This window comes from Pogoniulus pusillus, chromosome 1 (assembly GCF_015220805.1).
Source record: "Pogoniulus pusillus isolate bPogPus1 chromosome 1, bPogPus1.pri, whole genome shotgun sequence".
NCBI lineage: Eukaryota > Metazoa > Chordata > Aves > Piciformes > Lybiidae > Pogoniulus > Pogoniulus pusillus.
The window spans coordinates 31,943,492-31,969,748 of NC_087264.1; the positions used below are offsets into that span (position 1 = coordinate 31,943,492).

General features: G+C 41.8%; 1 protein-coding gene across 1 annotated transcript in view; it reads left to right on the forward strand.

The window, feature by feature from the left end:
- LOC135177581 (formin-like) overlaps nucleotides 1–26,257 on the forward strand; it is a 129,375-nt gene that overhangs the window by 43,264 nt on the left and 59,854 nt on the right. The window contains exons 6-10 of the mRNA XM_064147772.1: nucleotides 5,811–5,898; nucleotides 15,763–15,824; nucleotides 16,965–17,053; nucleotides 22,801–22,930; nucleotides 24,733–24,879. Coding sequence (XP_064003842.1) covers nucleotides 5,811–5,898; nucleotides 15,763–15,824; nucleotides 16,965–17,053; nucleotides 22,801–22,930; nucleotides 24,733–24,879 — 516 coding nt within the window. The remainder of the gene's footprint in view (nucleotides 1–5,810; nucleotides 5,899–15,762; nucleotides 15,825–16,964; nucleotides 17,054–22,800; nucleotides 22,931–24,732; nucleotides 24,880–26,257) is intronic.

The following is a 26,257-nucleotide window of genomic DNA, read 5'->3' on the forward strand; positions in this document are numbered from 1 at the left end:
GATGGGAAACACCAAGCGAGAGAGGGCTGTTAAACACTCCGAATAGGCATGTCAAACCCCCTTTGTTCTGGTGCAGCTAAAGAGCTGTCAGGAGGGATCTGTGATGGCCAAAGGTTGCTGTAGTAGTGATGTCATGACCGTAGCACTGATTCGTGAGCAGAAAGAGCATCTGCTTGTCAAGTACTACCTGCAGACAGGGCAAGGAAACAGCATTAGGAGTATTTGCTGCAAAAAAGGGACAAGAATTGCTCCTTTTTTCCTAAAATAATGTAGTTATGTATTAGAAACTGATTTAATTCTATATTATACCATAAATCTCTTTGAGTTTACCTGCTTGGAACCACAAGAGGGCACTTTCTAAGCTGTGCTCTCTCCCTTTTTTCCAGTATTATGATACATACAATGTGAAATACACCCAGCAGTGCAATCACAGAATGTCAGGGATTGGAAGAGACCTCCAGATATCATCCAGACCAACCTCTTTGCCATATCACCTAGGGCAGGTCACACAGGAATGCATCCAGATGGGTTTTGGATGTCTCCAGAGATGGAGGCTCCACAACCTCTCTGGGCAGCTTGTTCTGGCACCCTCACCATAGAGAAGTGTCTCCTCATGTTGAGGTGGAATCTCCTGTGTTCAAATTAAATTTTAATTCAGTTGAATATAGAAGTATTTACTTATTCTGTATCCTATTTTTCTACCTTCCTGTTGGTTAAATAACTCATAGAATCATAGAATCAACCAGGTCGGAAGAGACCTCCAAGATCATCCAGTCCAGTCCTATCCAATCAACTAGACCATGGCACTAAGTGCCTCATCCAGTCTTTTCTTGAACATCTCCAGGGATGGAGACTCCACCACCTCCCTGGGGAGCCCATTCCAATGGCAAATCACTCTCGCTGAATATTTCTTCCTCTGTTGATCGTTTTAGATGGTCCTATGTTTGTCTTTTTGAAAGTCCAGATGTCTGCAGGCTGGCTCTGGTGGGTCAGTCTTGCTGGGCTGCAATCGATAGAGTAGTAGAGAGGCATTTTGTTTAGGCACAGGAAGGTTTGTTAGTAAACAGTAATAGAAAGCTCCTGTAGATTAATGTGCAAGCATCAGTTCTGTTGGCCTCATTTGTGCTTGCTCCTGCGTTTTCTCAGCTCTTGATTTTCTGGCCTTTTTTCTACCAATTGTAGCTATTTACAGGAGGTTTTAACACTAATCTTTTTCTTTGCTTCAGTACAGAAATAGATGCTGAGTCTTAGTAATGCTGCATGTGTCACAGACACAGAGTTGTGTGGTCTGGTTAGAGATGACTTCTACAGACTTCTAAGGAAATCTGAATCTTAGGAGGTTCATCATCTAATCCTTAGTTGATATGGTGTAATTTTGTATTTCTTCGTAAAGTTCCAGGGTTCCACCACCCTCATGGTGCAGAACTTGTTCGTTATATCCAATCTCAATCTGGTCTGCTCTCATTTTATCTTGTCCCTGCAGGCCTTGGCAAACAGTCCCTCCACAGCCTTCCTGTAGCCCCTTCAGGTACTGGCAGGCTGTTGTTCAGCCTGCCTGGAGCCTCCTCCTCTCCACGCGGCACAGCCCCAGCTCCCTCAGCCTGTCATCGTAGCAGTGGTGTTCCAGCCCCCTGATCATTTTTGTGGCCCTCCTCTAGACCCCTCTCCATCATGTCCATGTCCTTCTCACATCGTTCTCAGACTGTGGAAGTCTTCTATAGATGTCTTCACATCAAATGGAAAGCTGAAGTTTAAATACAGACAGCATTGCTTTGATTCATTCTAAACTGTTAGCATTTCTTGTCTGTAGGTACCCATGCAAATCTTCAAGCTGATAGTCACATGTAATTGGTTTCAAGCCATAGATTCTCCCTTTCCTGTTCAATCTGCAGAACCAAAATCTGTTCTTGTGGTGCCAGATGAAAGAAAGAGTAGGACACACATTTCAGAATGGAATAAAGCTGATGATTTATTATGTAGTATGCTATGATACTCTGTAAGCCTGAAAAAGAGGTAATTTGGGAAAGAACATTCCTTTGCTGTGATTTATTCCATGTGCATTCTGCAGCTCCATTGCTGGCCTTAGCCATATTTTGAAGTCCTCCCCTAGCTTTTCTCCAGTGCGTTTGAGCACTGGTTGGTGACTTTTCATCAGGAACTGAAGGATTTGCTGCACACAGGATAGCTGGGTGGCTGTGATGCCACTCTGTCTTCATCCTGCAGAGCAGGAAAGAGTAAATGTCAAGTAATCTGTGTCAAGTGTGCACTCCAAATGAAAGTCCATCAATCATCTTTTGCCCTTCAGTGCAATGATTATAATTTCAAAGATGCAGGAGTACATTAAAGGTAATGGCTTCTCTGTTGTCTATTATCTCCAACAGGCTTCCCATAATTACTAGCACATGTTCTCAGTTAAGGAGGGTGTCAATATTTGGAGTGAATTGCATATTTTTAACTGAAAGGGATATGTCTGTCAGGCAGTTTGGGTTTTTTTTTTTTATCCATCTCACTGAATGGGGAATCAGAATTAATGAATTTGGTGTTTCCACAAGGAGGGCGGATAGTGCAGACACCACTGGAGGCTTTGCAGGGTTGAAGCACAATGACTGTCTTCATCTGTTTTCAGAAGATAAAAAGCAGTGTTCAAACTGGAGTAAAATGCTGGTGAGTGCTCTTCCAAGGCACTCTTACTTTATTTTTCATGCTGGTGTGAGAAGAATCAATATGGCATTTCCATGGTTACTGCCAATCCCTGAAGTCATGTAGGGTATGGAAAGTGGTTGTAAATGGTAAAGATACATTTGGCAGCTTTAGCTTCTCTTTCAGTTTTTATAGGAAGAAAAATGTTGAAAAAAGTTTTTTACTAGTTAATTTTTTACCTCCTATTTTATCCTGAGCCATTTCATAGAATTGCTCAGCTTAGAAGGGACCTCAGAGCTCATCTCCTCCGACCTCCCCAATATGGGCAGGGACACCTCTCAGCTAGACTCCGATGCTCAAGGCCTTGAGCACCCCCAGGCAGGAGGCAGCCACAGCCTCCCTGGGCAGCCTATGCCAGAGCCTCACCACCCTCACACTGAAGAACCTCTTCCTCAGCTGCAGTCTAACCCTGCTCTGCCTCAGCTTCAAACCGTTCCCCCCTGTCCTGTCTCTAGACACCCTGATGAAAAGTCCCTCTGCAGCCTTACTGCAGGATCCCTTCAGCTATTGGTAGGCAGCTCTAAGGTCCCTCTGGAGTCTTCTTCAGGCTGAACACTTCCAGCTCCCTCAGCCTATCCTCATGGCAGAGCTGCTTCAGCCCTTGGATCATCATTTACTTGCCTTTTTAGCAAAAATGGTTAAAAAAAAAGTGGGAATTTTTCATCCAACAGAATTGCAAATAGAGCTGCATGACTTCTAAAACGGTTTTAAAAACTCAAGCTATGCTTCATCCATCTCAAATACCATATAGCTAAACTTGGCTCTCCTGTGAGTAGGAATAGAAGAGATCATTTCTAGTCTCAAGATTCTTAAATGTTCTTGGTGACTCTTGGAATGTTTACATGAATGGCTTGAGGGGCTTGCTTACTGTCTTCTGGTGCAGGATATTCCTCATCTGTGTGAACAGGGCTTCAGCAGACTGCTTATGGGTCCAGGCTGTTGATCTCTCCATGAAAGTTAGTGAGTGGGAATGGGGAACACTGTGATGTGCAGGACAGCCTTTTAGCTTACACTTTCTCTCAATAAATTCAAATATTATGGAAAGAATCCATGCACCGGCAGAAGGAAGGATTTAGCTTTTAATCACTAAAGTAAACTGAATCTCTTCAGATTTCAGCACCAGTAAGTGTCCTGGACAGAAATGTAGACAAAACAGTGAAGTCTGTAGTGTAATATTTAATGAAATACATTTCTGTCTACATTAGAGCAGTACCTTTTAATGGGCATGACAGAATAATCTTTGAATCTATTCAAGCCCTCAGGGTGTCTCCACTTCTAAATTAGATGATAAATATCTGGAAGGTGCAGAAGGGCACTTGTGTACAGCAAATCAGCTAACTCAATCACAGCTTAAAACAGGCAGAGAACACCACACAGACCAAATCATGTTATGGATCAGTGAATTGAGTGAATTAGCAGCAGCAGCCACGATTTTGTCACCCAGCCAGAGGATGCAGCACCCATTACAAGGATGCATTCACAGTTTGGAGGAGCAGCAGGCAAGCCCTGCCAGCTGGCACTGCAGCAGCAGCTGGCGTCAGCTGGATTTGAGCTGCTTACCTGCCTTTGCCAGCTACAAGCAAGGCCCAACATGCTGAGAGGTGATCAGTGATTTGTCTTTTAAAAGCACAGACTAAATAGTTCAATTCAGTCTTTACAAACTTTGGGTTTATTTGCCTAATGGATTTTTATGACCTGGAAAAGTGCTGATTTTTCTGGGGTCTCCTTTCCATTTGGAATTCATGCACGTTATTAATTCCCTGTCAGTGACTTCCCCAGCATAACAATTATTTGGGGCAAAATGAGTATCTCTGAAAATATGTTCTCCATTTTGCTACTGATTCAGTATATTTTTGTTGCAAAAGTTACACATGGGTTCTGAAAACCTCTGAGGAAGGTCCAGATTTAGTTATGTGCCAGATTTAAGCTATTCTGCCAGTTTTCTGCTCCTTTTTTTGCTCCTTGATGAATAAGATCTCAGCCTTCAGTCGCAGACTTGAGTTAGTTGAAGCTGTTTCAGGTAGTCTGAGTCTAGTTTGCTGCCTGGTAATTGTGACCATGTGTACCTTGGTCTGCAGTGCACCTCAGCATACAGTTAGTTGGACACTTTAAACCATCAATCTCTCCTTTCAAATTATGCAGGCTCGTCGTGACAGTTTTTTTTCCACTGATCTTTTAAGAAGGAAGGTTCGCTTAGCAACGTGAGCTAGCTGGGAGAATATATTAGCACTTACAACGACTTTACTACAACAGTTTCAGATGTCACATTGTCCACAAAGCTCTAGTCTGGAAAGGTTTTTCCTCAAACTAGGCATGGCTAATGGGGTTTATGACAACCTATGAATTTGCCCCTGAACAAGGTCAACTTGGAGGTCAGTGAATGCTGTACAAATTGCATACTACTCAAGCCTGTAATTATCCCTGTAAGAAGTTAATGTGCTGGGGAGCTCAGCAAATTTCATGTAAAGCTTCAGAAATGACCCTGATAGACTGAGCAGTTCTTATACTTGCTCTGAAAAATCACAGTCAGCAGGATGTGATGTTTGCAAAGCGTTCATTTGCGGTGTCTTGTAGCCAAGTCATCCCGTTGGCTTGGGTCCTCAGCAGAGAAAAAGCCTGAATTATTTCCCAGTCAAAGAAAACTCTTGAAGTAGTCTCACTTTTTTGAATAAAGATGGAAAGTACCTCTGAAACCTCCCAGCAGGATCCCTTCAGGTGTTGGAAGGCAGCACTGAAATGTGTTCACACTGAAATATGGATTAGAAGACAGCCTAAGGAACTTGTGATGGTACTCACAGTGGTTTAAGTCGGTTTGCCCTGATCACTTTAAGGAGAAGAGGGGCAAGGCATATTGCAAAATAATTTGTGATGTGCCTTTTTCTCTACAAGTAAGAGGTGATGTTCTTGACTAGACCTGGTGGAAATTCAAGTTCCAATCAGAGCATGGAGGTAAGATGATTTTACTACTGCGTTTAGTTAATAAGAAGGTTTGACTGGAGAGACATTGAATCCAATCCACAAATTAATAGCTTTTGTCATTAATATTAATGAACCCTTTGTGCAGCATTCATTTGGTCTCAGATCTGATTTGTTTTGCATCATCCTTCCAGATTATCAAACTACTGGATGGAAAACGGTCTCAAACTGTAGGGATTTTAATATCCAGCTTGCACCTGGAGATGAAGGATATCCAACAAGGTAAGTGTTTCTTACCCTTCATTTGTGTGAGTACAGCAAATATAGCTATCTTCAGAGAGTTTCTTACATCACAGGATGGCTGAGATGTCAGAAGAACCACTCTTGCAGTATATTCCTGTGAAGATTTCACTCATCAGCCAGTACTGTGTTTAGTCACAGCTACTTCTCTACCATTTCAGAGCACAAATAATCTTCAGTCCAGGGTTATCTCCAAACTGCTCCATATTCCTTCCCTACAGCTCCCTTCCTTTCCTTAAGCAAGCCCTCCACTGACAACTATTATATGGACAGCTTATAAATCTTTTTGACCTTCAAACGTGCAGTTGGTGTTTGCTGAATGTTTAAATTTTGCTTCATTAGCAATATAAAAAGCAGATCCCAAACTGATGTGGCTACCACATAGCAGTCAGAGAGACCATTACTGGATGGCATTTTTAAAGCGTAGGGCTACTCAATGTCTAAATTCCATTACTGGTGGAAATTATTGCTTTGCCAATACAATTGTAGGGGAATACAACCCTGGAGTAATTCAGATTCTGCTTATGCTCTGGATTTAAAAGGATATTGTTTAAGGATATTGTTTATTTCTCTTTCACATTAAAAAGAGGAAAATATTCACCATTTAAAACAACTGCTGGAAGAATTCAAGTTGATGTCTCCTTTTTGCTATTGTTTTCCCTCTGTCACATGCAAACACTGGGTAGGGTGTTGAGATGCTGCTGGCATCGATTATTATTCATTTCAGAAGAGCCTTTGAGCATCTAGCACTTTAGAAGCAGAAGGACTTACAGATGTCTCTTGGGATGGAGGAAAACAACAAAAAGAAAGAACAACTTTGTGCCTGCCAGTATTGTGTGAAAGGTATCAGAAAGAGATGGAAAAAACCTGCTGTTACTAAAGGTCTGACTATTTTTTGGTCAGGAAATGCAGCAGCTTAGGATGGGATAGCAGCTGTATTATAAAAGCCTGGGGAGTGTTCTTAAGTATCTTCAAAGATGTTTTCATTGCTTTGTGTTTTCCATTGCATGATGTTCCACTAAACCAGAACATGTCTGTCTATGTCTATCAGGCAGTAGTGGCTTTTCGTAGCTTTTGAAAACCTCTGGTCCATTTATACCAAATGAAAGAAAAGGGAGGAAGTCAGATGTGTATTGAGTGTGCACTCTAGCATTTGAGCTTGGATCAGCAGTGCACTTCTGAGTCAAATACAGCAGTTTTCCCCTTGGCACTGCTTGCATTGCATAGCAATGCAGGTCAGTCACAGAGTGCCCAAACACTTTCCAGCAATGCAGGACAGGCTCAGAGTACACAACATCTCCCAGCAGTGCAGGACAGAGTCAGAGGGCACAAACATCTCTCAGCAGTGCAGTTCAATCTCAATTTCAGATTCAAACTAAGTGAGAAGATGCAGGTGTACACCAGCAGTCTCCACCTACGTCAGGCTTTAAGTGCCACAGGATCAGATGAGAGATGGTCAAAACTCAGTGCAATGTGTCCAGTGTGAGCACTGAATCCTCAGCACCAGCTGTTACTGTCTGCAAATCCATTTCCACAGTCTACACTGCTTGCAGTTGCAGCCACAGCTAAAGTAGACCTACGGCTTTAATGGAAATTAGTGTTGGTGGAAGAGAGTCACCAAAACAAGCACTGTCACTGAGGGGAAGTTTATAACTCATCACTCTCTCAGTTCTGAGGTAGCAAATGGCCAGCCTGTCACCACGGGGGTTGCTCAATGTGGCAACAGGATGTGCTGCCTTTTTCTTAGGGAACCAGCTGGAAGATACAAGCAATACCTGGGGGTACTCTCCTTGGAGCTTTTAAAAAAGATATGTTACCAAAGCAGGAGGAGTGACTCTAATCAAGAACTGTGTGCAGAGACTAGTAAAAAAAAATACAGAATGTCAGGGGCCAGAAGGGACCTCGAAAGCTCATCCAGTCCAACCCCCATGCCAGGGCAGGATCACCTAAGGCAGATCACAAAGGAACGTGTCTAGGTGTGTTTTGAACACCTCCAGAGAAGGAAACTCCACAAACCCCCTGGGCAGCCTGTTCCAGTGTTCTGTCTCCCTCACAATGAAAAAAGTTTTCCTCATGTTTCCATGGAACTTCCTGTGCTTCAGTTCCACCATTGCCCCTTGTCCTGTCATTGGGCATCCCCCAGCAGAGCCTGGCTTCATCCTCTGGGCACTCACCCTTTACTTCTTTATAAACATGAATGAGGGCAGCCCTCAGGCTCCTCTCCAAGCAGCAAAGCCCCAGCTCCCTCAGGCTGTCCTTGTAAGAGAGATGTTCCATTCCCTAGATAATTTTTATGGCTCAACAGAACAGCTCATCAGGCTCAGGAAAAACTTCTCTGTAGAGAGGATCTCTAGAAATGCAGACTGGAATGAAGACAGCAGTAGAATTAGGCTTCTTTCTCTTGTAGTGTGTATTCTTCCCCTTGTATTTTCTTTAAATCTGTGTGCATTCCTGCCTATCAGCTGTCAAATTCATTGAAGATCGCTGTGGTTACCATCCTGGATGAAAAAGAGATCATCATAAGCTAAACAGCTCATGACAGCATCTAAGCAAAAGAGTGTGTGATCATTGGGTGATGAATGTTGGATTCTTCTTTTGTGACAAAGTGAAGTGATGAAGATCTACCTCTAAGAACCATGAAAATTAAGCACTCATCCATTTTCTAAAGCAAATTTCCAGTGCATAATTCAGCATGTGAATGACAGGGAGAAGAGAAATTATTAATAGAGTCTTTGGCAGCTTGCAAAAGAGAATGAAGGAACTCCCAGCAAAAGAAAGTCAAAATGAAAAAAAGGGATAGCTGGATTTGTTTCAGCCTTTTCTGACTGTGTTTGTTGAAAACCTCTGTACAGATAAATTTACTGTCCATGGATAGTGCACTGCTCGTTCCAACTTCAGCAGCAAAATCACAGGTACAGAGAAACTGTTCTCAAAGGAACTGCCCTATGCACACAGATGCATGCACAGTTGTAGAGGAGACAAGACTAACTACAAGAAAAATGCCACCCAGCTTTACAACAGGGACAGATAGATTCCTGCATCTCTAGGAGTGCCCTCTCAAACTGAAGTAAACACAGAACAAGCAAGTGACCATCTGTGGCACTCAGATGTTTCAGTTGTCATTTGGTAATGAGCCAGCTGATACAATGCTTCAGGAAAGGAATTACAGAATCCATTGAGTTGGAGAAGACCTTCAAGGTCATCAAGTCCAACCTGTCACCCAACATTATCTAATTATGGCACTTATGACACTCATCCAGTCTCTTTTTAACCACTGCCAGGGATGGTGACTCCACCACCTCCCCAGACAGCGCATTCCAATGCCAATCACTCTTTCTGTGAAGAACTTCTTGTAACATCCAGCCTAAACCTGCCCTGGCACAGCTTGAGACTGTGTCCTCTTGTTCTGTCACTGGGTGCCTGGGAGAGGAGACCAACCCCACCCAGCTACAACCTCCCTTCAGGTAGTTGTAGACAGCAATAAGATCTCCTCTGAGCCTCCTCTTCTCCAGGCTGAACAACCCCAGCTCCCTCAGCTGCTCCTTGTAGGGCTGTGCTGCAGCCCCTTCACCAGCCTTGTTGCCCTTCTCTGGACATGTTTGAGCATCTCAACATCTTAAACTGAGGGCTGCAGAGCTGGACACAGAACTCACAGTACCCACATGTTTTATTTGAGAAAGTGAAGTTCATCCTTTGCACATTAAATTCTTACTGTATCTGAGTGCAGCTAAGGGAGAAGACAGTGGAAAAGTGAAGAGTCGTTTTGGTTAGTATTAGTGCAGAGGGAAAGTTAAGTAAAGAACAGCAGATTGAGATTAGATCTTAGGAGCAGGTTCTTTACCACGAGGGTGCTGGAACACTGTAACAGGTTGCCCAGGGAGGTGGTTGAGGTCTCATCCCTGGAGATACTCAAAGTCAGGCTAGACAAGGCTCTGAGCAACCTGATCTAGTTGAGGATGTCCCTGCTGACTGCAGGGGGATTGGACTGGATGGCCTTTAAAAGTCACAGTATCACAGTATCATCAGGGTTGGAAGAGACCTCACAGATCATCAAGTCCAACCCTTTACCACAGAGCTCAAGGCTTCCAACCTAGATCATTCTATGATTGTCATGCTGTACTTGGCCTAATCTTCAGCTTTTTGGTAGGTGGCAGAGGATGAGAAGGCATGCTAGGTGCTGTGATGTTCTGAGAACCTTCCCCACCTCCATAGTCCCTGATCTTGCCACTAAAACCGTGGGACAGCTGAAGTTCTGCTTCTGTACATTCTCTGGGATTTGTGATTACTCTGTTGTTCTAAGGGTGAGCAGTGCAAGTATCTGTCAGGCATTCTGCAGCAACACTGTTGTGTGGTACTGCAGCAGAAGTCCAACCTTCTAGAAAGAGCACAGTAAGATACTTTGGTACAAGCTCAGTTCACCACTTGAAAAATGTTAGGCTGAGTCTCTCCAACTTTGTGCTAGACTCCATTGCCAACGTAGTGGAGTAAATAATTGGCAGAGTGTCAACAGCAGATTAACTCACCCCGACTAATACCAGCCCAATGATAATTCAGTATCATCCTGGGATTTCTTGTCTGCTTTTTCTCTAATGAAAGGCATAGAAGGTATCTGGATCCATTGTGCTGTTGTTTATGGCATGTCTAAATTTCAGACAACCAGGCATGCTTTTTAGCACGTGAAAGGCTGTGCTATGCATACATACATACATACATATATATATATGGCAAACTATTCCAAAGTGACTCTAATCTGCAGACCTTAATGTGCTCTCAATTTCTGAGTCCCAGTAGTTAAACCCAGTAGTTTTAACTAACAGCACAAAACAACTGTTCTCACTGCTCCTTTCTCTTTTGTATTTTGGAAGTACTTCCAGCTAAAGATAAATGCTTTGGAGTATTTCTTACTTGCATCACGTGAAAAGAGTTTTATTGGTGTTTCAACTGAAATACTTTGCAGGATGGAAGTAATAGATGAGCAGGGTTTAAAAGCTCTTCCAGAGCTGTTTGTCTTTTCCACCTACATAGAAGATCACATGTCTGCCTTCTATGTACACTGTCCTTGAAGTACAAAGATAGCTACATGCTCGTGTCAGAAACTGGGAAGCAATTTTCTTTACAAGTTAGTTGCTTTGTTCTGGCAAATGCACAACAAATGGTTTTGTGAATCTGCCTTGGGCACCCAGGATGATGTGGGTAGGTTACCAGGGGTGCCAGAGTTTTTTGCTGATGACTTCTTGCAGGAGTTGAGCTCCTTTAAGTCTTCTAAACCTACACCATGCCCATAGGACTTCTTTGTAATGTATATTTCAATGTCTATTTATGTAGTGTGGTAGTTAAATATTGGAGAAAACCTTTAAATAGTTTGAGGACATATCAATTTCTCTGAAGTAAAGCAGAGCAATTTGGCTATTCTAAGCAGTTTGGCCATGCAGGGATTTGTATTTAATCACCATTGTCATTTTCTAATTGACTACATCAGGCACAATTTAATTTAAATTTCCCAGGAACAGGCTTCCTGTTCCCAAGAATTCAAGCCTTACTCAGCAGAATGTGCTCCATAGAACAGTGAAGTACTTCCAGGTCAAATAAATGCACCTTTGGGAAGCTTTTTTTTTCTCTTGATTTATCTGTCATAGTTCTGCTTTGTCTTCGGAGAGCAGCTTAAGGTGATTTCTTCACAGTTTAATTGTCGCCTGAAGTGGTTTGATACTGCTGAGTATATATAAGCTCTGTCAGCAGGAATTAAACCCTGGTTTAATCAAACTGTTTAGTAGGACCAGGACTGCATATCAGAGTCAGCATTAGGGCTGGTTAAGAGGAGAGAATTTTCTTTTTTCATACTTAACCTTTGAGTCGTGCTGTGGTATGCAGCCTGCACACAGTATGCTTTAAATTCTCAGCTTTTCCCTGCTTTTGCATGTTTGAAGTGATAAAAGAGAGTATGTGGAAAATCTCCGCAGCCAGGAATCTGGTTTTGACAGTCAGATTCATTTTTAATATGTGAGTCTTAAAAGCTGCCTTTGGTGTGAGCTTCTACTTGCAGCAGTACTCTTAGCATGTGCAGTGTAGCTGGCAGGGGTTTTGATGTGTGCCTGTTGGTTTGAACGCACGCTGCTGATCTGTTTTTCGTCCTGCCTGACGGTTATTATATCCTAATGGCTGCGACCCTGCACTAATGATCCTTGCGTATATAAATTCTTCTCGTTGTGAGCAGACACCGTAGGCCACATAAAAATGTTTGCCTCTATTTCCCTGCAAGAAAGGATCTCAGAAACCAGACTTGGCCAAGTAACAGTTTTTTTAAAGGTAGAGGAACCCAATAAAATTACCAGCTTTTCACAGCGTGAGTCGACTTCCTTTCAACATATTGTGAGGTGTAGGTGAAATCCTCTGACTGAGCTGACAGTGCAAGGAGGACAGCTAACTAGAGAGCAAGATAAAAGTAAAAGCCACCGATGAGGATTGATATTGTAATAGCTCTTCACTGCTTTGCAGCCTCTTTTGTAGATTTATGCTGCTTCATCTATATTTTACTTCTGTGAGCCTTGCTGTAGTGAGATTTAACGCTGCAAAGTATCACGGCTCAGTCCTTAAACTTAGCAAGGGTTTTACTCACTGAACAAATGTTAATATACATATGATTAGGAGGGGGGGTTGGGGTTTCACAGAACAATTAAGAAGCTTTTGGTCCTTGTAACTCTTAAGCAAAAAGTAAAATAATTAGTTTCTTTGATCTAGTGTAATGGGGTTTTCTTCGGCTGCCCCAGTCCGACTTAATGTGCACTGCATACTGTGAATATATTGCACATGCCATGTTATAAGAAGAGGGAGAATACTCAGACACCTGTGAATTTAGGGGTTGCTTCCAGCCTTTCCAAATCGATGCTACTTAAAAAAAAATAAAAAAAAATCAGCTATCTTCATTGTTTTACATAGGCTTGGCTTTATTTTCTGCTCCAAATGTGTCTGACGTTGTTTGATCAGCTTGGATGGAAAAAGAGCTGAAGACAAATACAAATACAGTAAAATACATAAAGGGTAAATAAAGGAGACTGGATTTTGGCACCCCTTCTCACTCCTGGGGAGTATATTTCTACATACATCAATACCCTAACTTTTGAGGAGTGTGTTTCTACATACATCAATACCCTAACTTTTGAGGAGTGTGTTTCTACATACATCATTTTCCTGATTTTGGAGAATGTGTTTCTACATACATCAGTACCCTGATTTTGGGTTGTGTGTTCCTGCATACATCAATATCCTGACTTTTGGGTAGTGTATTTCTGCATACATCAATATCCTGACCTTTGGGGAGTGTGTTTCTACATACATCACTGTCTTGATTTTGGGTAGTGTATTTCTGCATTCATCAATATCCTGATTTTTGGGTAGTATATTTCTGCTTACATCAATATCCTGGCTTTTGGGGAGTGTGTTTCTACATACATCTCTATCTTGATTTTGGGGAGTGTGTTTCTGCATACATTATTCTCCTAGTGTTGAATTGAGTACCAAATTGCATGGGCATTGTCTGCATGGGCAGACATGCTGAATACTGCATGTCTGTGTGCATGGGCATTGCCAATGACAACAGGATAGGTTCTACAGTAAGGAAATCAGCAAATATTTTCTTGGTCCTTTTATACAATCACATACCTGTCCAAAAGAGAAAAGAATTTGTATGGCTGTCTCTTAACATTGATTTTTGTCTCTTAACATTGATAATTGCTAATTTTAAAATCTGTTCATTTATCAGATTCTATTTTATTTATTTAATCTCAAAACATTTTTTGTCTTCTCGTGTCACTGCAAAATGATGTTCAGCACAGAAATATGACTAAGGAATTAGAGTAGTAAAAATCACTGAGTGATCTTGAAGTCTTTGTTGTGGCAAACCTCTGAGTAGCTAGATGTGCAAATCTTCACACTCTTATTAAAATGTTCTTATTTTCAAGCCACTTCTTCTCAGTTTAATAGATCTGTACCTAAAAATATCTAATGTTGGTTATGCAGTTTGCATTTCCAATGTGCATTCCAATTACCTCCAGCAATGGACAAATCCATTTCTCCTAAGCAGATTTTGGAATAATCCAGAAGAGGATGAAAGTGAAAACCCAAGGGGAGGTTTTTTACCTCAATATGTGGATTTTAAAATCTCAATAAATAAATCTATTGGAAAGTGAAACAAATTTTCCAGCAGATACTCCAGTCTCATAGCTTATTCACTGGATGATACAGAAGAAAATGAAGCTTCTGGAAGGGTCTTGCTTGAGCCAGCAGATGACCTCACAGATTCAATCTCTCATGATTTTTCTTCCTACAAAGTTTTTTTTCAAGCTCAGTTGTCCAATTTTTGTGCTTGGTTTCATTCTTGAGCTCTTCTTGCATCTTTCTGACAGGGCAAAATCTCATTTGAGACGTTGCTTTTATTCATTGCTACCATCATCTTCTGTGGAACCCTTTACTTCTAACCAAGGTGTAGGATCAACAGATGAAATCATAATTGACAGGCAAAATTTTAAAGCATTCTAAATGTCATTTGGCCTTTTAATAAAATTAATTAGGCTGCCACAGGGAAAATTTACTAGCCTGCTGCTAAATTTCACAATGTAAAATCATGGGGTGGGTGGAAGAGCAGGCGAAAGCTTATTACTTTCAAATAATTATTTAAAGATGTGTGCCTTGCCCCTTTCAAACTTGGCTTGCAAGTGCAGCAAGAGCCTTTAAAAATCTGCCAAATTCCTAAGCAGTTAAGTTTCCTTTGAAGAAAAGTAATGCAGCTGAAATTAAAAGTTACCAGGTACTAGCTGGTGATGAGCCACTGCCTATGTGGAAAACTGGTGGAGGCCTTAAGATTGATTCTTTTGGGGATTAATGTTCCTGGTGACATTTAAACATAAGTCAGGACTTAAGGAGTTGTGCTCAGTGCCATTATGAATCTTGATGAAAAGCTTAGTTTAGAAAAATTACCCATTTTCTTCCATTGCTCATTTTGTAGATTGCTGGAAGTTAACATCAGAGAACATGAGAGAGCTCTGTGGACCAATCTTGCTTCGTTTTCAGAGTCCCCATACACTGCATAAGCTGCAGCAAGATTTGCAAAGGCTGGGAGCACCTCATGCCATGCGTTACAAATGTAGCAATGTTTGTAACTAAAGAAGCAGTTCCTTTTTGGGTAATGAGGTCTAATTAATCACTGAAAGAGTGTACTTTAGGTGTCTTTGTGATGTTTAAAATCATCTCTCTGAAAAATGTTATGGGGGTGATTTTCTAGTGGCTAAAGCTAACTCGAATGCCAGCTGCTCTGTGAACGTACTGTAAAGATCTGCAGCACAACCTTTTGTGCTCCTAAATTTGCAACTGGCAAATGTTGCAAGTCTGTCCACCTGTTTCCTTCCCATGGCAAGCAGATATTCCTGTTTTCTTGTCTCCATGCTCTCGATGCACACAAGGAGACCTAAACACTCTGGTTTTCAATTCCTTCCTCTCCAGCTTTCTAAGTGACCGTGAAATCTGTGCTCTTCCTTGTCTGGTCCCATCTACCTTCCTGCCTGGTCAGTTGTGCCATCAGTTGAATGCCTGGCAGGGTGGATTTTTGCCAGCTGAGTGTGCTGAAGGGGAAAAGTAAGACTCCATTGTCCAGAGACAGTTTCTATGAAGTTGTTGTGAGAGTGCTATGGCCTGAAGTCAGAACAAACTAAAGTTCTGAAGACAATAAAATGTTCAACAGATATAAATATGTTCTGTAGCTAGGTCAGGTCTCTTTAGGCCATTTGTCGGGAAGCAGAATCCAACTCTTTGCTATGCTTTCTAGAACCTAATCTGTGATTGTCTTCTCTACAGCTATCCTGTGCGTTGATGACTCCATAGTAGATCTGGAAACACTGGAAGCACTATATGAAAATGTAAGTGAGCTGTGGGAAAGCTGTGGGTAGTCTCCACAGTCTTTTAGATGCAGAAAAAGTTAAGTTTTGCTGTATGTTGCCATTTTAGACCAGAGACATTGTACAGAAAAAGTCTTTGGGGAATGTATAGAGTCGCAGAATTGTCAGGGCAGGAAGGGACCTCAAGGATCATCCAGTTGCAATCTCCCTGCCATGGGCAAGGATACCTCACAATAGATCAGACTGCCTACAGCCACATCCAGCCTGTCTTTGAAAACTTACAAGGATGAGGCTGCCACCACCTCCCTGGGCAACCTGTGCCAGTGTCTCACCACCCTCATGGTGAAGAACTTCTTCCTAAAGTCTAATCTGAATCTGCCATCCTCTATCTTGGATCCATTCCTGCCAGTCCTATCACCACCCAACATCCTAAAAAGCCCCTCCCCAGCTTTCTTGTAGCCCACTTCAGATACTGGAGGGCCACAATAAGGTCTCCTTGGAGCCTTCTCTTCTCCAGACTGAACAGCCCCAACTCTCTCATCCTGTCTTTGTAGGTGAGGAGCTCCAGCCCTCTGACCATCCTCATGGCCCTTCTCTGGACATATTCCAGCACAGTAACATAATAAATAACACAGAAATTAGTGACTTTGCTTATTTCTCATTCTGGCTTAGTTCTTAGTTACCAGAAATTTAAAGCAGTGGAGTGGCCTTGAAATCAGGTTGAAATAGACCAAAAGGCATCCTGTCCACCAGTGTGCTCTCCTGAACTGCTGGCAAATACACTCTGTATTTATGGGTAGTTTTGAGCTCCTGCGCTGAATGTTCCTCACTCAAGCTGTAAAGGTCTGTGAAGCAGTTAACTCACGCTGGGCCGTTGCTGTCCTTACCCGAGGTGCTCTGTAGTCATGAACTGTGTGAGCCTGAAGCTGGCTGTAGAGGTGTCAGAGCTACTTCTCTAACCTAAACTGTGTGAAGTATCCTGTGCTCTACAAGGATCCTCTGCTGTGTGGCCATCTCTAGTACATAGGCCTCAAGACTTATTTATTATCACAGATCTTTATACCTCAACTCTTTTGTATAGTTGAATTGTTACCTGCCAACAAAGAGCTAAATTAATAATTCATTAATTTGTTACTAATTAGTTATTAATTATTCACTCAGAGAGCACAAAAGGATGAACTGGAGAAAATCAAGCAATATTACCAGACTTCAAAAGAGGAAGAACTGAAGCTACTGGATAAACCAGAACAGTAAGATGATATTTTTGGTAGCATTTTATCCTTCTGTTTGCTGCTGTGTTAAAAGAAATCCTGATCTTTATTCTGTGGTAGCTAATAAGGGAACTGTTTTTGATTCAGCACCTGACTTTTTTCAGACATCACAGATTTTGCTATATCAGCTTGGACCACCAGAACTGATAAAATACGTAGTCTTGAATCCATAAAAGTCATGGTCTCCTTTTCACATTTGTTTCTTCTCTTGGAGATTTGAGGGCTAAATTACTGTGCTGTAAAGCGGGGCCAGACTGATTTTTGGCTGTTCGTTACCTGAAAGAGCAGCACAGAGAGTTTTGGTGTGTCCTGCGGCAAAGATACAGCGTACGCTCTGGTCATGCCAGCTGAAGACCTGCAGGGCTGATCTCACACTTCATCTCCTGGGACAAGTGTTAGGATGAAAAACTTAGAGGTGTTACTCCTTCTGTTGTGATAAACCTTAGACCAAGGTGAAAACCACAAGAGTCCAGGAGCAGAGTGGTAAACCTGGACTGTATGTTAGGGCATACCTTTGATTTCAGGTATTAGCCTACCACCGGTGTTTGTCTTCTGCTACTTTGCTGCTTTTTCCTTTGCGCTTCCATTCTCTTCTACTTGCAATGCACCCTACTGCCCTGAGGCCTCTCTGCCAACTTGCTTCCTTTTCCCTTTTGCCTGTTTTTGCCTTTCCTGCTGTCTGTGGCATGAGAAGGGGTAGAGGGAGGAAAAAGTGAAACAACAGGTACAGTCTGTGGTTGGTTGATGTCAGAGGTGTTACGTTTTGGTACCTTTTTTTTTCTATAAAGGATAGAGGGAGGAAGAAGTGAAACAGCAGGTACAGTATGTGATTGGTTGTTGTCAGAGGTATGACATTTCCATACCTTTTTTTTTCCCCATTAAAATGTTAGTGATGAAGAGCAGAATTATTTTTCTCTTTCCCCTAAGACAAGCAGCTAAACAGTCATTTGTGACTGTCCACTAAGGAGAAGGCTAATACTGGGAGAAGAAGAGGATATCACACTTGAAGAGTGGCTTATCACTCTTGGATTAGCCTTAAGAGACAAATACCCAACAAGTGTATATCCTAGCTTGTCTTGCATCTCATCCCCATAGCTTTCAGTGCCCTGCCTTGGGGCATAAAAATACATTGTGTGACTTGCTGATGTTTTCCAGAGCTTCAATCTTTGGTAATCTGTTGAGTGAAATAAATATTAATGTGTTTTGTGTTCTGGAGATGATGAATCTTGTGGTGCTCTAGAGTTACAAAGGGTTGTCTGCTTGTGTTAGAGTGGAGAGAGGTTAATCTTCATTAAACACAAAGTTAGATTTGCGCTGTCATTGTTCCACAATGAGAAGTAAGGAACTCTAACTAAGGCAGTTACGCCTGATCAGTCAGGAAGAATTAGTATGGCAGAGACAAGAGCTACTTTGTATCAATTATTACTCTTTGTATTCTCTCTGCCAGTCTCCATTACCCCGTTATTACCCTATTATTTTACTACATAGGTGAAGAAAAATAACTTCTTAAAATGTGGCCTCAAGGGGGTAACAATCTGTTGATGATTTTCTTATGTAAACTTTATTGGACCTTCAAAATGTCCCTTCTGAAAGCTCAGCAGGTCAGGTAGGACAGGTACTGCTGGTTTCGTTGTCTAAGGCACCCTCTAAAGCAGCCTGAATACAGAAGTGGAGATTTGTTGGACCTGTACTATAGGTTAAGGAGGGAAAAGTCTTAAATTTGAAAAATTTGCTACAGGGCATAAGACTCATTTTTCTTCAGTGAGAATTAGAAGTGATTGTGCCCCTCTAGGGCAGTTATGGTGCCCCTGTACCCCTGGTGAGGTCATGGCTTGAGTGCTGGGTTCAGTTCTGGGCTCCACAGGACAGGGAAGACATTGAGGTGCTGGAGGGTGTCCAGAGAAGAGTAAGGAGGCTGGGGAGGGGTTTGTAGGGTGTTGTACAAGAAGCAGCTGAGGGAGCTGGGGTTGGTTAGTCTGGAGAAGAGAAGGCTGAGGGGAGATCTTACTGCTCTCTACAGCTACCTGAATAGTGTTTGGAGTGAGGCTGCATTGTTCTCTTCTTCCAAGTAGCCAGTGATAGGATGGGAGGAAAGGGGTTGAAGTTGTGCTAGGGGAAGTTTAGATTGGACATGAGGAAAAAGTGCTTTAGTGAGAGAGTGGTGAGGGGTTGAAACAGGCTGCCCAGGGAGGTGGTGGCATCAGCATCTCTGGAGGTGTTGAAGAAGCTGTAGGTGTCGTGCTTCAGGACATGGTTTAGTGGTCCTGGCAGTTGGGTTACAGCTGGACTTGATGACCTTAAATATCTTTTTAAGCCTCAGTGATTCTGTGGCTGTAAAAATGCAAACTAAACTATCAGCCGGTTGCAGACACCAGCACCAGCCTCCTTTCAGGCAGCTGTAGACAGTAATGAGGTCTCCCCTCAGCCTCCTCTTTTTCACACTAACTGTTCCCAGCTTCTTTGGTCATTCCTCATCAGATTGGTTCTCCATCCCCTTCCCCAGCTTCCTTGCCCTCCTCTGCACCTCCACATTGCTCTTGTATTGAGGTGCCCAAAACTGAACACAGTACTTGAGGCGTAGCCTCACCAGAGCTGAGTACAAGAGGACAATCACCTCCCTGCTTCTGCTGGACACAGCATTTCTAATCCCAGCCAGGATGCCATTGGCGCTCTTTGCCCCCTGGGCACACTGCTGGCTCATCTTCAGCTGCTTGTTGATTACACCCCTCAGGTTCCGTACTGCCAGACCCTTTCCAGCCACACTGTGCCAAGCCTAGAGCATTGCTTGGGGTTTTTGTGGCCCAAGGGCAGGAGCTGGCATTTGGCCTCATTGAAGCTCATCCCATTAACACTGGCCCATGGATCATCTGATCTCTCCAAGTCCTTCTGTAGAGCCTCCCTACTCTCATGCAGATCCACACTGCCACCTTCCTTGGTGTCATCTGCCAGCTCACTGATGATGCACTCTGTGAGTTTTCTGGGGCACTGACCACATGTGATCAAGTGGTTTACTACAAGATTCTGGTAGGATAAAAGAGTTCTCAAGTAAATGTGCTCTTTGTTTACAGTTTCTGCAAGAGAGCAGTTAAGATGGACCTCAGAGAGATCCAAACACAAACTCTCTTTGTTTCTTTCAGGCCATGAGAAGTGTAGCAACAAGAAACCCATCACAAAGCTGTGTCCCAGTCCTGTTGTCATTACTTAAGTCAAACCCATGCTTTTCTCAGACTAAATTTGCAGAAATAGCAAATAGGGTGTTGGGTGGTGATAGGACTGGGAGGAATGGATCCAAGATAGAGGAGGGCAGATTTAGATTAGACTTAGGAAGACGTTCTTCACCATGAGGGTGTTGAGACACTGGCATAGTTTGCCCAAGGAGGTGGTGGAAGCCTCATCCCTGGAGGCTTTTAAGGCCAAGTTGGATGTCGCTGTGGGCAACCTGATCTATTGTGAGGTGTCCTTGCCCATGGCAGGGAGATTGGAACTGGATGATCCTTGAGGTCCCTTCCTGCCCTGACAATTCTGTGATTGCCATGACCAGCAATGTAGGAGATAGTTCTCTTCTCAAAGACAGGCAAGGTTAGATCTCATTTGCCTTTTTAAATTCTAACTTCTAAAATCTATGGATTTGAGCACTTTACTGAAGCAGTTTGAGCTTTTCTCTCTTCTGTTTCTCTCACACAAAGTGCAAAATACCCTCTTTTTTTCCCCTGGTAATACCATTCATTCTCAATAAGAAGCATTTTTATTAATACCAGCTTGGCATTTCTTTTTTGTCCCACTGCTTAAGTGTGAGAGCCAAGCCAGTCCCATCCTCCCCCCCAGTCCTTCTCTCACAGTAGACTTTTTCATCGTGCAAGAAAGAAAAAGATGAGGAAAAAATACTGTGTTCCAATTAAAATGTCACACCAACCACAGGTGAATTTTGCTGATTTGTGGACAGACATTATGCCTCAGCAAAGCTTTGCCAGTGTGAGACATTCATAAAGCAAAGTGAAAGATGCCAATAGTGTTTATTGTAAGAAAACAGAAATAGTTTGGAGAAATCAGATGGCAGAAACAATTAAAATAAATGTAAGAATTCAAACTAATAGTGGTTCACAACATTTCCCACCACTCAGTGAGGTAGAAAAATGTTAATCGTTGTGTTAAGGAGGCTACATCTGTAGAGAGGTGATTAGGAGGCTTTCTAAAGCAGCTTGCTTCTGGATTTCAGGAAGGCATCTCTAGCCCTGAAATCCTGCACTCTCAACCTGGATCCTAGACCCACAGCCCACAGAGTAAATTATGCAGATCCTTTTATTGTAAGAAATGCAGAAGGTTTTTTGTGTTGTTGAGCCAAGCTCTTACACTGTGAGTTGGAGAAGAGAGCAGGGAGGCATCGCTCCTGCCGCTGGGATGCTTTCAGTTTGTAATACCCACAGTGGAGCTGGTAGCTCTGCCTCTGTTTATTTGTCTTTACCAAAGAGTTAAAGGAAGAAAGCTGAAATAGGCTGATGAAGAAAGTGCATGTCTGAGAGCAGATAAGGAGTGGGTACCTGCTGAGCGAGGGCTAAGGTAAGTACTGTAAGTGCTTGAGAGCCTAGGTGCGTCGCCACACGGCGTGCTGCTGGGCAGTTGGCACTGTGGTGCACGGTAGGGAAAGAGAGTGGAGGCTGAGCATCGGGAGAAATTTCTTGGCAGATGTTTTGCATTCTGAAACAACCTTGTGGGAATACAGGGAGCTTCCTTCTGCTGGACACCTTCTTAAAGGAAGCCAAACCATGAGTAAGAACAGCAACGGCAGAGAGACTCTGGAGCCCTTTCCTTTGCTTTTTCTTTCTCTGTTTTTCTTTTTGTGCTCTCTTTTTCTTTTTTCTTTTTGTGTTCTCTTTTCCTTTTTTTCTTTCTTTATATTGTTTACATTTTTCACTTTTTTTTTCCTTTTTCACTTATTTTTCAGTTTCTTTTTCTTCATAGTTTCCCTTTTCTCTCTCTTTTTTTCTTTTTGCTCATTCTTCTTTCATTGTTCTTTCTCTTTTATTCTGTTTCTTTCACTTTTATTATTTTTCTCGTTTATTATTCCTTTCTTCTTTTCTTTCTTTCTTTCTTTCTTTCTTTCTTTCTTTCTTTCTTTCTTTCTTTCTTTCTTTCTTTCTTTCTTTCTTTCTTTCTTTCTGTTTTTTCTTCCTCTTTCTCTTTTTATTCCTCTTTTCCCTTCTCTTTTTCTTCTTCTTTTTCTCTCATTTTCTCTTTTTCTTTCTCTTTTTCCTCTTTTTCATTCTCATTTTCTCTTTTTCTTTCTCTTTCTCATTTTTTTTGTTCTTTTCCCCTTTCCTTCTCCCTTTATTTATTTTTCCCCTTTCTTTGTTTTTATTTTTCTCTTTTTATTTTCATTTCTTTCTTTCTTTCTTTCTCTGTTTCTTTTTTTTCTTTTTCTGCTTGAGGATTTTTTTTCACTTTTTTTCCTCATCTTTTTTTAATGTTTTTCTCCTTTTTAACTGTAGTCTGGATTTATGATATTACAGAGCAGCTCTTCCAATGGGTTAATGGATTATTGTGATAACAATTAATGTCTTTGTTTTTCTTGATATTAATACATGCAGCATAAAGGATATAACAGTTGCAAACCCTATCACATTTGATCCACATTTGTGTGTCAAACTCGTGCCACTGCAGCTTTGATCCACTATAGCCTCCCACAGATAAGAAATAGAAAGTTTCATTAACACTTTTTTCCTCCCCAGGTTTTTATATGAGTTATCTCAGATCCCAAACTTCACTGAGCGAGCTCGGTGCATCATCTTCCAGTCCATGTTCTCCGAGGGGATCACATCAGTGCATCGCAAAGTCGACATCATAACACGGGTCTCCAAGGTGAGTCCTGAGGGAAGCTAAATGGAAGCAGAAGGAGGTTGTAGAACATCTATGCTCCTTCTTTTTTAACCATAAGTGATAAACCTCTAAGCCTGGTTATTAGAATTTCATGAATATAAAAATAGATTAATTGTGTTAGCTAAAAATAAAACAAGAGGGGAGGGGAATTGTGAGTGGTGTCTTATGCTTTACATAGGAAATTTTGCATTGGTTTGAGTGCTTTGTACATTAAGTAGAGTAATAGAAAACCTCCATAAAATAGAAATGAAATAGCAAACTATCTTAAGACAAGTACTTTTTTTGCCTGCCACTGTGGATACCATCAGCAATAGATGCCTGTCACATGATTAGCTTATTCCTTTAACCCTGCTGCAGCAGAACTTTTTAGTACCTGGCAAAGCTTTACCTAAGTTTCTCTATTACGAAGGACTAAAGTTAAAACTCTGAATTATAACAAATAAAACATGATAAGTAGAATGAGATAAGAATTAAAAGAGAAATTAAATAGTGACCAAAAGGTCACATCCTAGCCAGGACAGTATTTAATTCTTATTGTTTTTCAATTTGACCGTTAACTTTTGGTTAGCTTTGCTGCCACAGAGTATCCATGCTCTACCCTTTTGGATTTCTTGCATATTCAAGCAATAAAAAGGCATACTTAGTGCTTCCCTTCCAAAGGGAAGGGAATCAGGTTTGTATGACAGGAAAAATGCTGTAGCACTCAGTTTACTTGTGAGGAGCTCGCACCACAACTGATGTATTCCATATGTAGTGCAAGGCCACAAGGTTGGGTGTTAAGATTTGAAAAGAGAGCAGAGCAGATTTGTATCGGATGTGAGGAAGAAGTTCTTTACCATGAGGGTTATGGAACACTGGAACAGGTTGCCTGGGGAGGTGGTTTGGCCCCATCCCTGGAGGTATTCAAGGTGAGGCTCCACAGGGCTCTGGGCAACCTGATCTGGTTGAGGATGTCCCTGATGACTGCAGAGAGGATTGGACTAGATGAGCTTTGGAGGTCCCTTCCAGCCCAGACCATACTGTGATTCTATGAAAGTTAAGAATTAGGCTCATAGGCTCAGATTCTTAGACAAGCTAGAAGCCTTTGTACCTAAATTCAAATGCTTTATTACTTCTCAGCTGTGTTTCTAGATTTCTGGTTTGAGACACAGTAATTTAGTCCTATCCCTGGTATATCTGCATTGAGTATGGATCTGGAAATGTGAATTTCCAGAGCACCAGGCCCAGTGAGAAGCAGACTATGTCTAAGTCTAAGCTAGTAGCAGCAAATAGAGCACATCTCCATCTGACAGTGCATTATGCAAACTCTTGGTAAACTACCTCCTCTGTAAGAGTCTTAAAGGTTACTGAGAATGTTTAGAAGTCTTCTTCCATGAATCTTTTTGTCATCTGCATAGTATGTGACAGGGCTCTGAGTCACCTGATCTAGTTGAGGATGCCCATGTTGACTGCAGAGGGCATTGGACTAAATGACCTCTGCAGTCAGTATGACATCCTCAACTAGAGGTCTCTTCCAACCCAAACCATTCCATGGTGCCACATAGTTTGCTTCATGTGAATTAACCTAAATGTAGCATTTTAGGCAGATAATCTAATAAATGCTTTTCTTAAAGGTTTGATTATTGCATCAGTTTTAGCAGCCCTTTCTCCAGGGGGGTTGTAGGTCACAATAAACTAAACCTTTGGCAAAAATAAATTGGTTTATAAAACCCCAAGTTTTCTTCTATTAGCAGTAAGATTTTTTGTGCAAATCAAAGTTACAGAGAGTGGTATCCATTTTCCAGGCTTTGCTGAACATGACAAGTGTAAAGGAAATTTTAGGATTGATTCTGGCTTTTGGAAATTATATGAATGGTGGAAATAGGACCCGCGGTCAAGCTGATGGATTTGGGTTGGAAATCCTCCCCAAACTAAAGGATGTCAAAAGCAGAGTGAGTATTTATTATTAATTAAAGATTTTTTTTTTCTTTAAAGTGTTTTTTTAAAATTCCATAATCTGTCAAAAAGTAGTATTTTCTTATTTCTTACCATTCTTGCTTGAAAGAACAAGGCAGTTTGTACCATATTCTTGCTTTTTTCTCTCAACTGTTCACCTTCTTCTCCAGCACTCATACCCTCAGGATATATATTTTATCTGAGAAGTTCTGTGTGGCTCTTTTACTGCTAGAAACTTAATTACTGTATCGAGAACTGAGAGAGCACAGTTCAGTAATTGCTGCCTTCTTACTTCTTCAGTAATTGTCCAATCTTTTTTTTTTCCTTTCTCTGTATAAGTAAAAAGGTTTTTAAAATCAGGTTTACTAACAGAAGTCAGTAAAGGTTCACTGCAGCATGTACACTAAGTAATTACACATAAAGGGTATAAAGGATAGATAGGGAGATCAAACTCTGGACACTTTGAGATGAGATTACTTTGTTCCTTGTTTCAGTAGGGCAAAGGAGAGGAGGCAGTGGAAACACTGCTCAAAGTAGTTCTTTGCCAAAGCAGCAATGAACAGCAGGTATTTTATGTTCCTCCTCCTTTCCTGCATAAAGTACTGCCTTGAACTGTAAGAAAAGTAGATTTTAACCTGTAAGAAAGTTAGATTTCGAGCCTTCATGTACACAAAAGTGAATTTGTGAGAAGGCAATGTCAAGAAATTGGTGTCTAGGGAGTGTTTTCCTTATGAATACCATCATTAACCAAGTGTAAAACCACATTTCATTAATTGTTCACTGGGGAGCTGTAGCAGTGGAAGTTTTGCTAATGGATTTGAGACTTTGTCTCCTAAATATGTTGAGGTGATGGAGCATGACCAAAGAGCGGTAAGGCTAGTGAGGGGTCTGGAGCACAAAGTCTTAGGAGAAGCAGCTGAGGGAACCGGGGTTGTTTAGCCTGGGGAAACGGGGGCTGAGGGGTGACATTTTCACTCTCTACAGCTGTCTGAATAGGACAAAAGGAAAAGTTGTGCCACAGGAGGTTGAGGTTAGATACTGGACTAGATGACCTTCAGAAGTCCCTTCCAACCTGGGTGATTCTATGATTAAGAAAAATTTCTTCACTAAAAGAGTAGTGAGGTATGGAACAGGCTGCCCAGGGGAGTGCTTGTGTCACCACCCCTGGAGGTGTTTAAAAGATATGTAGAGGTGGTGCAGAGGAACATGGTTTAGTGGTGAACTTGGTTGGACTCAATGAACTTTAAGGTCTTTTCCAACCTAAAAGATTATCTGATTCTAATTCCTACTTTTCTCTTCACTGCAATGGTTTAGCTGTTTCCTGTGATCATTTTTCTTCCTGTCCTACCCCATGGACAAGGCACAGCACAAACT